General features: G+C 41.9%; 1 protein-coding gene across 3 annotated transcripts in view; it reads left to right on the top strand.

Moving 5' to 3' along the window:
* The window catches only part of vta1 (vesicle (multivesicular body) trafficking 1), a 60,157-nt gene that overhangs the window by 33,341 nt on the left and 14,105 nt on the right, over window positions 1–12,711 (top strand). For all 3 annotated transcript variants that reach the window (XM_041958572.1, XM_041958571.1, XM_041958570.1), the window contains exons 5-6: window positions 1,421–1,535; window positions 10,401–10,643. In XM_041958572.1, coding sequence (XP_041814506.1) covers window positions 1,421–1,535; window positions 10,401–10,643 — 358 coding nt within the window. The remainder of the gene's footprint in view (window positions 1–1,420; window positions 1,536–10,400; window positions 10,644–12,711) is intronic.

The raw sequence follows: 12,711 nt of genomic DNA, 5'->3' as shown, positions 1-12,711 counted from the left end.
GCTCACTGCATATCAGTATCTATGTCAGCTGAAGAAATGAAATTATATTACAGTAAAATATATTTGAAGTAGTTTAATAAGCATCTTTGTCCATCAGAGAGCACCGACAAGTTTATTTATTACATTTACACTGTAAAATATTCCATTCTATTCTATTCTATTCTGCTCAAATGATGTTCAAGATCTCTTTTTTTTAATTTCCCCCCCAATTGTAAATTGTAAACGAGTGAAAATTCTGAACTTCCATCATCTCCTGTTCACAGTTTGGGCAACCGATACCTCCCTCTCCTCAGAGACTTCATGTTTTATTCTGTTGTAAAACAGCTTCACTGTGAGTCACATTTTTGACATTAAAATTATTGGCGCTCCTTGGCGTGGTGTGATATCACAGCAGTGTTATTTCAGTGATTAGAGATGACTACCTTTAGCAACTCTTTTTTCACTGTAAGACTGAGGCTGAACAAACACGGCCTTACCTCAGAAAAGACCTCAGCTCTCCGGTGTGCCATTGTTTCTGAGCTACTGCTGAAAACATGGCACTTATCTGGCCAAAACAGGAATTCTCCATTCATTCTTATCAGCTTTCATGTCGGTGTAAATCAGCTGCCTCGCCTCTCTCTGCCTCTTCAACACTTTTCACCTTTCAAACATCCGGCCTCTTTAACCCACTCTCATGTACGCTTGACCCAATTAACACCCTGATGTCTTTACTTAACTAGCCGCTTTTACACAGCCTGTTCAAGGCGGGAATGTTGCACCGTTATTCCACCTCGCTGTTCTGCATAAAATGTACGGACACAGAATTGAAGGCGTGTTGTCCCGCCTTTAAGCCGGCAGCAGAGATGGTAACAGAGCCGAATCGACATCTGTGAAAAAAGGGTGAGCTGTGAGGACTGCTGTTTGGAATTGTGTTTTTTACGTATGCACCAGATCATCACACAAGGCGATCGTGCTTTTAACTTCATCGTAGCAGAAGAACGACTCCCGACTTATCCAGACACACATGAAAAGCTTTACATCCTAAATTCGTGAGGTTATCAGCTCTACTTGCAGGGGACACATCGCAGTGCTCTGAACCTGGTGTCCCGCCTCTTTTGCTGCTGATAAATTTCTGTCTCTAGTGATAGAAACCCCAAAGTCACGGCACACCACCAACCGTCTGAACTTACCCCTCACATTTACCCTTTAACCATGCCCACCTTAACTTCCTGTCCATACATACCCACCTCCCAATCACAACCAATTAGCAAATTCCTACCTTTTACAAGCTTCAACCCTTCACTACCTTCACTCGTTACCCCATCCCTCACCGCTCACCAAGTATTACCTACATTTTATTACCCCTGCTCCCTGCAAACTACCTTACAACTTGACTAACAACCCCTTTTATGTTTCTGTACCCTTACTCGACCTCTACCAGAACATCCAACACAGGAAGTACGCCCGCTGGAAGGCCACCTACATCCACAACTGTCTGAAGAACGGAGAGACGCCTCAGGCTGGCCCCATCAATATGGACGAGCCCGGGGAAGCAGGTGGGATACACTGATATGGCACTGGAACACACACACACACACACACACACACACACACACACACACACACACATCGCTCCCTATTACGAAACTATTCCCCACATTCTCTCCAGAGTTGCTCTTTAAAGAACACTGAGGCCAACTTCCTTTGTTGACATGGTTTTGTCTACTTCTACGTGAGGGTGTGTATGTGTGTGAGACGCTTGGCTCCTTATTGTGTCTTATCAGGTCTGGGACTGTTGCAGGAAAGCCCTGCAGTAGAAACCAGAAACTTCGGGAGAAGTTGGCAGAGAGTAGATTAGTCATGTAATGCACTCTGACATCTAACGTCTGAAGTAAGTTTGGGTTTGTTTATGAGACACTGAAATTATTACAGTCTGAAAAAGACATTGGTCTGTGCATGTATGTTTGAATCTATCAAGTCTGCACTGGACCTCCATGTGTGTTTATGTGTGTGAGGTTGACCGGAAATTTATTTTATTATTTTCTATTCCCCCCACATCCACCGCGAATCAACTCTGAGCCTCTGACCTTTATCACATTGAAAAGCTCTGGCCTCTCAAGCCAGCCGTATACCATAAAACAAAACCCTCAGGAGAAGGAAAGCGTGGGAAAACACCACCAGATCATGAGGAGATTGACTGAATGAATTAGACAACAAAATGTCCATTGCAGCCTTTAAAGTTCATTGCGTTCTGAGAAGCATGTGGTGGAAAGACCAGGGCAGGAAGCTAACCTTTTTGCAAGCCACAGGGGACGTTTCTTCCTATAATTCACCATTTTAGCAGCCAAGAGATTTGCAATAGATTAACACCCCCAATTGATGGATTTCTGCTCGAGTGGCTGTTTGAACGGCTCAACTTACAGGCATCCTCGACGCTGACAGCAGTTTTTGTTTGGCAGGTGGTGATTGAGTTTGACGTCTTCCTTGAGTCAAACCTGAAGTCCTCACTGAAATGATCTCAGACGTATTTTAATTTCTTCGTCTGTTGTCTGTCGTTTTCCATCTTTTTTACTTTCGTTCCGTCATTGTTAATAAACAGACAAATCAATGCAATATTGAAGAACCCACCACAAAGGAATTTACCATTTACAGCTTTTTAATACAATTCCATGGTAGCTCTCACAAGCTACAGTATATCTTCTTATACAGGGTACAGCTGGATGTCAGACACTTCCACTTTTGCATACTGCACCAAGTACCAAAAGCTGTCACGTTTAAAATTGGTAAAAAATCCTTTCAAGCAATATGCAGATCTAATGTAAAGCAAAAAATTCCTAAAGAAAGAAAAACAAGACTTTAGTTTGTATGCTGGAGAAGGATGTGTTTCCTCATTGTTTTAGTCTGTCTTCATGTTTAAATAAGTGTTAAATGACATGAATCCTGATAATATACTGAATGTAGATATCAGGAATGCTCCCTTGATTACAGTTCTGATGAATGGAAAAGATGTTTTTTTTTAAAAGATTTCCCTCTTCACACGGGTTCCAGTCCCTGAGGAGGAGTCAGGAATCAGATGAGTTTTATCCTCCGAAACAAGTGAAATGTAAGCTGAGGGCCAATATTGTGGCTTTGAAAGACAGCAAACTTGTGCGATTATTCTGATAATTCCATGACTCTAGTGGCTTCAGCTACGATTTATTCTGGTCGGCATGGGACTCTACAGCATCTGGATTCATTTTAAGATTGCATTTGAAGGTTAGAAATTGCGTCAAATGCCCCTTCGGGAAAGCGCGAGACATGAACACCTATGGGCTCGCACACGTTCCCCTTCCCCGCTGGGAAACTCATGTCAGTGAGCTGATGTTGATGAATTCCTCGCTAAAATAAAGGCCATCTGCTCGCCCACGCCCACCCACTCCACATACATGTGGGTGTGTTTGAGCCAAACATCGCCTGCTCACCCATGACATCACCTCAGCTACACATGCATGTACAATAAACACACGGTAACTACATGTATGTGTGTACGGCTTCTTTCCCCCGACGTTCTTTTATTGTTTTCCTCTCATGTCTCTCACGCGCTTTCACTCGCGCTTACATACACCGCTCGCTCCTTCTCCCCGTGTGCACCGGCTCGCTGATGATGACATCAGAATAACTTATTCCCACTGATGGACGGAGCCGCCAGCACACAGCTGATATCATCCACCCAGTGTGTGTGTGTGTGTGTGTGTGTGTGTGTGTGTGTGTGTGTGTGTGTGTGTGTGTGTGTGTGTGTTTGTCTTACAGACACATCAACAGCCCAGATGTTTGTTTTGTGTGTGTACGTATGTCAGAGAGCACATCTGCCCCTCTGTCAGAAAGCATTCCTTTCGAATACGATACTGATAGATTGATAGTTGTTGGTGTTAATCCTGTAGACACAACATGATTGTGGTAGGTGGAGGTCATACTTGTGGTCAAACGCTTGGCTTTCTAGGCCACTGCGAGGTCCAGAGGTTCACTGTGGTTCTAAACTGGCAGCTGTTAAAAATTTTACAATGAACGTATCATAACTTTGTCTTGCATTGTGATTACATGGTATGTGTCTAAGAGCACAACACCACAGGGACATTAAAACTTAGCTTTGTGAATGTCCCACATACATCCTGTCAGACTGAGTTACTGAAGCCTGTTTTTCTCTTAGATGCCCAATATCCATAGAGATTTCTTGACTTTTTTTGCATTATTTAACTGTATGTTGTTCTGGTTTGTTCATAACTCAGTATGGACGTGGACAGAGACAGCTGTAGTGTTGCTGCTAAAGTGCTACAATCACAGATTTGCGTATGCAGCCGTGTTCCACACTGTATGTGCACGAGGAAAACAATGGTGGTGACCTCACAACAGCGAGAAGAAGAGCTCCTTCGTTTGTTATATTAAGCTAAACAGCAACTAGAAGTCACATATAGTACAGGAAACAGGTGTCAAGTGTGCTTTTCTAGTGTTGGCACAGATGTCGCAAGTGTTATGGATGCAGTTCTGTGGTCACAAAGTTTTGGATGCACCAGAAGATTAATAACAGGCATTGATAATCGGTAGATGAATTGATAATGAAAGTGATGGTTAGCTAACCCAATCTCATTGTTGTTTCATTTCACTAATCATGTATTGGGGCTTTCTAATTTTACCGAAATAATAAATGTAAATGCTTTTCTTGGTAAATCAAGCCATCACACAAATAACACATTATTACGGTATCCAACTGACTTAAAGGCTGTTTCCAATTAATCAAAGCAAATACAGTGTCAAGCACCATCAGTTATGATTTTTTTTCTCTGCCTTTACTTTTGATGCTTGTATGAGCTGCATCAAAAATAAACATGGCCATCGTCCCACTCTCTGCTTCTGTGTTTAACACACAGAAAGACTCTGACGATCTTCTGGCTCTCCACAGGTCAAAAGTGCACCTTTACATTTTAATTTAGTCGGCACCACGCTGTTCTGTTGGACAGACTTCTGTCAGCTGGTTTCTGCTGGCTCTGGACACAGCAGTGATATGAACCAGTTTAACTCGGTTAATTAACCTCTGGAGAGAAGTGTGACTGTGGGCGACACACACACACACACACACACACACACACACACACACACACACACACAGAGTGTCTCACACAACCACAGACACTCACCAACACAGAAATATACCAGCGGTACTTACAGAAAGACCATTGTTTCACAGCAGCTGTAGTCTGACTTTCCATTGGCTGGGAGGGGGACGTGTTTAGCAAGAGGAAAGGAATGGATGGAGGCAGGGAAAGGGTGGAGGGTGGAGGTTTGGGGCCAGAGAGAGAAAACAACTTCCAATCCTGAGTTGTAAAAATATAAAGGATGTGTGCTGTGACCCAGTTGTCAGAGGAAAACGTATTGAAAGCGTTGTTCAACATTACAGTCAGATCCAGCGAGAGGCCGAGACAATATGGGAATATATAGAGAGACTGATAGGCAGTCGAGTTTGACTGCAAGCAAGTGTCTTTCACCACAAGATCCCCAAGTCACTGTAATGCTTTTTGATAAATTCTGAATAACCGGCTAATGAATCGTGGCTGGATGATAAAGTGCATGAAGGGATTGTCAGTGTCTGACTAACATCTTCTGCATGAAGAGCATAGCTTCCACGAGATAGAGAGCAAGATGAAGCGCATTATGTAAAGCATTATCCATCCTTACAATGAGATACTATTGACTATTGAATGGAAAGTGCAATATTAAATGTCTGATCGGCAGAGCCGTGAAGAATTGTGGCCATTCACGACATATTTGTTGCATTTCCTGCTGCCGCTTCACAGTAAAAGTCTCCAGTTGGTTCACCAGTGGACTCTGGACATTGGGGTTTCACACCTCGACCTGTACAAAAGAACAAACATGAACAGAGGTGTGACTCCAAACTCAGAATCTCAGAGATGCGGTTAGAAAGTAAACTGGGAGATGAACAGACAGGCTTTCCCTCTGGTCATCAGCACAGACACACTTGTTGAGCCAACAGCACAACAGCAGTTATCCCGCAGCGGAAGTACATGTGTTCACTGATCAGCACGGCACTGCACAGGCAATGCGGGCTAAACCAGACCCATGAAAAATGACCAAGAGGTCCTGGGGACGCTGTTGACGTTTGCCAGTTAACATAATGTTAAGAGCAAAGAGCTCTTAAAGAGCAGCTGGATAGCTCCTGACTGGGGGAAATTGTCTGACTGACTGAAAGAGCAGAACTATGCAGAGAAACTCTGCTCAGAAACTATTGTCAAAAGTGCCCTTTGGCAAGACACTCAGCCACTAATTGTCACAGTGGAGCGGCTCAGTGTGCAGCAGCAGAACAGTTGTACTGTGAATCATCCTCCCGGCCACTGTAAACAAGGGTGTCTTCTTCAGGGTGGCAGGAAGCAGGCTTTTTTACTCCAAAGTGGCCACAATTTTTTTTTTTTTTATTCACAAGCCACTTTGGGTGTCAACCAAATAAGATTTTTTCAATGGAATAAAAGCATCCAGATGATGGTTTCTAATGGCAGAGTCAGAGAGCCAACCAGAATCTTCAACCAGCACTGACAAGTTTGCTTCTGGTGCTGATCTTACTGGACTGGCCTGTCTAAATTAGACTTTAGAGTAATGTCTGCAGATGCTCTGCTCTGTATATTCCACTGCAAACCAGGTGGTGGTGAGCCTCAGATGGCAGGTAGTCATTAGTGTGTGTGTGCGTGCATGCATGCGTGCATGTATAAAGTGTGACAGAAGACGGCAAAAAGGGACAAGAGGCAACTTGTGCAACATTTTCAAACTCGTTCTACAATCGAAATGATGGCACATGTACTGATACAGACAGACCGATTCACACACGTACACATCACACAAAAATCATCTGTTCACCACTCGTCTCTGCATCTGGTGTTAATTATCTCTTAATGTGCATGCCTGCACATGTCTGCATCCATGTCTTTGTTAATGCATTTATTCTTGTTTACTATATGTTTGTGTGTATATGTGTGCATGTGCATATGTAGAAGTATGCGTGTGTACCCTTGTTTCTGTCCAAAGTTTAACGTTGCCCAACCATTTGCTCGTCTGTTATTGGTCCCAGCTTGTGTTGGCAGAGAGCTGGTAGAGATTAGCTAAACTTTCAGGCTGTATTTCTCTCATGGCACACTCTTCCTGCTGGAACTTAGTAGTTTGGGAAAATTTGCTTTTCAGGGTCCATTGCCATTTGCAAAACATGGTTATTATCGCCAGTTACATCTTAAAATGATAATAAGCTGTTTTTTTCAAAACTAATATGAACTGATAAGACTAGCTGAGACTCTGTGGTGAAAGAACACTTTTTTCATAACTATCTGTGGAAAAAAAAGGAAAAATACAATAAAAATGCTTCCTGATTTTTTTTGCATTTCACATTTGTGCTGCTGCTCAGAGTGAAAATGAACATTTTATTGGCTGAAGAATATAGAGTTGTTTCTCCTTCAGGTTAGTTGAGAGTGTATTAAAACCAAGAGAAGTGTAACTTCAAAAGATTTATAGCTTTTGCAATGAAATGAAAACTAACTAAAAGGAACTGAGATAAAATGGTTCATTACAGCTTGTGTTTTATTGTTGTCCATCACTTATCATCGGTAACGTGATGATAAATTTGGTTGTGTGGCTCTCTGCTCACCCTCCTCTTGATCTAGTGATTCAGCACTGCAGAGAGATGGTCTCTGTTTGTTATTATGTTGTTTATTCAGCTTGTTGAGCTCACAGCCATGATAAACAAATATTTTGCACCTTGTATTCATACAGTGCACATCCAGCTGTAGGCTTCATTATCTGTCTCATCCAAACCAATTTCATTCATTTTAATGGAATATAAACTGTCGCTTTCTTTGATTTAACAAAACTCCAATGTCTAGTTTGCTAATGTACCGTAATCTTATTGTCTTACTTTCAACATTTCAGCAGTAAAAGGATGTACTCATGGTGTGTGTGCCCAGATGTGACTGCAGAGAAGTGAGTGTGAACACTCACGTAACTTTCTCTGGATAAACAAAGTAAAATAATTTCATGAAAGACGAAATACTCCAGCCAGCATTTGTGAAGTGTCAGATCTCCTCTCAGTGCCCGCCTGCCTTCCTGCCTGTAACGCAGTAATGACAGGGTCTGGAGATTAACATGGTGTCAGATACAGCCTGTGTCTGCAAATCCAGCCAAGCGTGTTTAATCTGTCAAAATATCTTTGGCTGTCAAGAAATGTTTTCTTTGTGTTAGGTGTGGTTGCTGAGAGAGGCAGAGTTTTCAGCGTGAGGCTCATGTTCGAGATGAAAACACCACGGGCCATTTCTTTCTGTTCTTTTCTTCTTCCTTTCTTTAGTCTTCTCACAAGAACCCTTCTATCCACTGCTGATTTGTCTGGGATTGTTTCATCTTTCTTTCTTTCTGTTGGCCATGTCTGACATAACTCTGACAGCTTCCATTCATTACACAAGTTAACTCTTAATCTTAAAGATAGCTGTGATTCCCAGCTAAAATTGAAGTCTAACATAGGTGTATAGCTGTATAGAGATGTCGCTGTTTATACTTTCATAGGTCTCAGCCCATCTCAATACACTTTCACCGATTTGACACAACAGAAACGGAACAATAATAATAAATGAATAATGAACATGTGGACTACTTAACAGTGATGCTTCAAAATTAGCCAATAATGGTTACTTGTGTTACTTACTTGTGTTTCTGATATTATTGGAGATACTGGTTAGTGTTAGCCCTTATGTAATGCTAGCATGGTCGTCAGAAATTGTGACTCTGTTAAAACACAAATAAAAAGAGACTGATGTTGTTTGCAAGCGCACTGTGTTTACCTAATGGTTTTCTGAAGTGTTCCTGAGTCCAGGTATTAATCTCCTTTATCCAATCATGTGTTGACAAAGTGGTGAACCTCGCTCCATCCTCGCTTGTGAACCACTGAGCCTTTCCAGGATGCTCCTTTCATACCCAATCATGATACTATCACCTGTTACCAATCAACCTGTTTACCTGTGGAATGTTCCAAACAGGTGTTTTTGGAGCGTTCCACATCTTTCCCAGTCTTCAGTTGCTCCTGTCCCAACTTGTTTGAAACGTGTTGCTACATCAGATTCAGAATAAGCAGATATTTACATAAATCAATGAAACTGATGATGTCAAACATTAAATATAATGTCTTTGTGCTGTTCTTAGTTGAGTATACGGTATATCAGGCATGTCAAACTCATTCCATAACACCAGGCTGGAATCAATTAATCAGCTGATCTCAGTCTTCAGCTGATAACTAAGTGAACCCTTGATGTTGATTGGTTGGCCTGGTGTGCTCCTCCTTGGTTGGAACAAAAACCTGCAGCCACACGGCCCTTTATGGAATGAGTTTGACATGCCTGCTGTATATCAAAACGGATTCGCAATTTACCACATTCTGATTATGTTTTACACAGCGTCACCCCTTTTTTGGAATCAGGCTTGTATATAATTAGAATAAATCATAATGAATTCTTAAGCTACAATGCACTGAGCTCTCTTGACCACCATATACTAAAAAGTGTTTTGTCCCATTCATGTTAAAGCAGTGTACAAAAATAATGTAGCACTGGTAAGTATACTATGAAAGTTATAGGCATGGCTAGAGTGTTACGGGGTTTTTTCATGAATGGTAGTAAATGACGTCTAGAACAACAAACACAAAGTTTCAACAATGTGTTCAACAATTAACAAACTTGTTCTACTTCAGGAATGTCGCCAACGAATGCAGTAGCATAATAATAAAAGCATTTAAAGTCATGTACGACTAATCTGGCCGTCAGCAGTCCAACTATACACAGTGAGAATGCAGCAGAAAGCTCTGCTTCATCTCCTGTTGTGCATCTAAAACCAGTTTCTACTTGGATATCTATAAAAGTGATTTACACACTTTCCGGAAGCACAGTTTATTCTCTTTCTCATAAATTGTGATCATTTCAACTAAATCCATTTTTGAATGCTGCTTTTGATGATGAAACATTTTTGGTGTGTGATTGAAACCAAGTGAGGCCAAAGGGTTTAAATTTGTTGAATGCTTCTGTAGCATCTGAATTTATTTTCAACAGATGAGCACCCAATTTCTTTTCAAGCACTGACACCTCTGTGTAATCGAGGGGTAAGCAATTAGATGAATACATCTGGAATCAGCAATGAATGCTTGGGGGAAAACATCAAAATTGTGTGGTTTATCGGAGAAATGTGAGTTGCATAGACTTGACCTGAAGAACCTGGTTAATATTAAAGTCCAACATGGTGGACATGATATCATTAGATACAGGTTTTCACTTAGTCACTGTCACAGAAAAGAACGGAAGGTGCAACCCTCTCAACACCATCTTTTTTCCTCTCTCATTGTGTCTGTCTGGCAGATGAGTATGGAGCTGAAGGTCAGGGTTTTTCCCACGGGGGTTCCTTCAGAGGTGAGCAGCCTTCCGAGTCCTACAAGAACGAGGACCAGAGTTTGGGTCCGGGTCCCGCTCCGGGGATCGGCTTCACTCCCGGTCCAGGACCGGGGCCAACGGGCCCCCCCACCACCAACTTCAACAACATCCACATCCCACCCGGGGCCCACGCACCGGCCAACACTCCAGCTGAGCTGCCTCCACCCACAGGTATGATGCAGAGAGAGTCTGTCTGCATCCATGATGCTTTTAGCCACGCTAGCTGCAGGACTCGTAGGGTGGCAGTCGATGTTGCTCCACTGGTTTGGTGTGATGTCAAGTATCTTGACAACTATTGCCTGGATTTATTTATGTTCCCCAGAGGATGACTTGTAATAACTTTGCTGATCCTCCTTTTCATCTAGCGCCACCATCAGGTCAAAATTTTAGTCTATCCAAGACATTGGTTTATAATCAAATACCTGCAAAACTATTCATCATCGGCTGAGACTTAGCATGTTACCATGCTAATATACTAATACTAAGATGGTGAATCAATATACCTGCTACACATGTTAGCATGCTGACGTTAGCTGCTAGCATGGCTGTAGATTTTTAGTTATTATTTGAATCGTTCAAGTATCACTATATTGTGAAAAAGTATTGAACACTTGAAAAGCAAAAGTTGAAATGAATAACTGATTAAATTATTTTCAAATCTTACTTTTAAAGAAATTAGCAAGTTCCCCTGGTGGTTTCCAAGCAAATATAGTTCATCTTAAACATTATTCTAATCAGCTTTTCACTGCAGTCTAAATAAAGAGCTGAAGTGAAACTAAAAAAACTCAAAATTCAAAACGTCAATGACATTAGTAATCCCACAAATAACTAAAAATCCAGCCAACAGTATGTCATGTAGTTCACGCCATGTATTTAGATAAGGAAGAAGCTTTAACAAGAACAAAGGAGCAGTCTAATATCATTGTTTCTTCAGTATTTCTGTCAGTAGTTGCCTTTAATGAAGCCCATTTCCCCTAAGCCCTGCGTCACCACAGGTTAAACATTACAACGTGTGTCTATGTGAGCGTCTCAGTTAGCTCAGACACGAATATAATAACAGTAGGACAGGGAGGACTGGGCGGTGACGAGGTTTTTATACAGCAGAGATTACAACTAAACAAACTGAGACTTAGTTAGTTATCGCTGTAACTGACACTAAACTCCTCTTATTCAAATTAAATAAACCAGCTGTTCATGACCCAACTGGATGGTCTTCAGCAATGCTTCAGTAAAGGGAGCCAAGCTGGTCCAAGTCCAGCTGTTTACTGGACTTTAACCGAAACTCCCTGGAAAAGGGGAGATAACTATTAAACACAATATTGTGTTATCACGCCTACTGACACAATATACTGATAATAATGTTTGGTGTTTACAGTGTCCCATTACTCTCTGATTATTCCTGCTGCACATGATCTTTCATTTTTTACTAAGCAGCCCCTTTTATCATCTGCACTGGAATCTCTCCTTCTTGCTAATTTCCCCTGATAACACCGAGTACGTGACAGCCTTGCAGTATCCTGGTATTGCATTCAATAACACACACCTCCCTGGGAGACTCCCTCTCACACAGTCTTCAACAAGTGTGTGTGTGTGTGTGTGTGTGCTGTTGCACTTGTGCAAATGTTTGCAGACGTCCTCATGAGGATATAAAGATGAGGGAAACACTCCAAAATGATCATCTTCTACTTCAACAGTGGAGTTTGTTTAAAGTTCAGCATTAATTTTAACTATTGACACAAAGATATTGAGTGAAGTGTGTGAGTCCAAACACAAAGCCTTATGTACTGTAACCTCACTTTGTCAACGCACTGTTACCTCCTCACAAGTGTGTGTCCAGGAGTGAAGTCTTTGTTTCCCATGTCGAGGGACAGAGCACCAGACACAGTGTGTATGTGCTTCACACACACACACACAAAGCATTGTTGGGTGTGCATTAGCTGGCATTTAATCGCACGTTGCTGCTATTAGGAAGAAGTGACTAAATAAAAAGACAGAAGTTGACGTTGGTGTTCGTCCAGTCACCAACGAGCGTCGCCGACAGAAGCTGTGTGTTCACTTCCTGTGAGTGTTGCTGATAGCGAAGGACTGTTGGTGTGTGGGAAAGAGAGACGGGATTTGTGTCCACGCATGTGGTTGATTTCAATTCAAACTCTGTTTAGCTCCTGCTTGTATTCTCACACCCTTTGACGTCAGGGTTTCGGTTGGTGATCGATTTCCACTTTGAAGAATAAATCTGATT

This window comes from Chelmon rostratus, chromosome 18 (assembly GCF_017976325.1).
Source record: "Chelmon rostratus isolate fCheRos1 chromosome 18, fCheRos1.pri, whole genome shotgun sequence".
NCBI lineage: Eukaryota > Metazoa > Chordata > Actinopteri > Chaetodontiformes > Chaetodontidae > Chelmon > Chelmon rostratus.
Note: the sequence above shows the minus strand (reverse complement) of the source record. Positions and strands in the feature narration are given on the sequence as shown.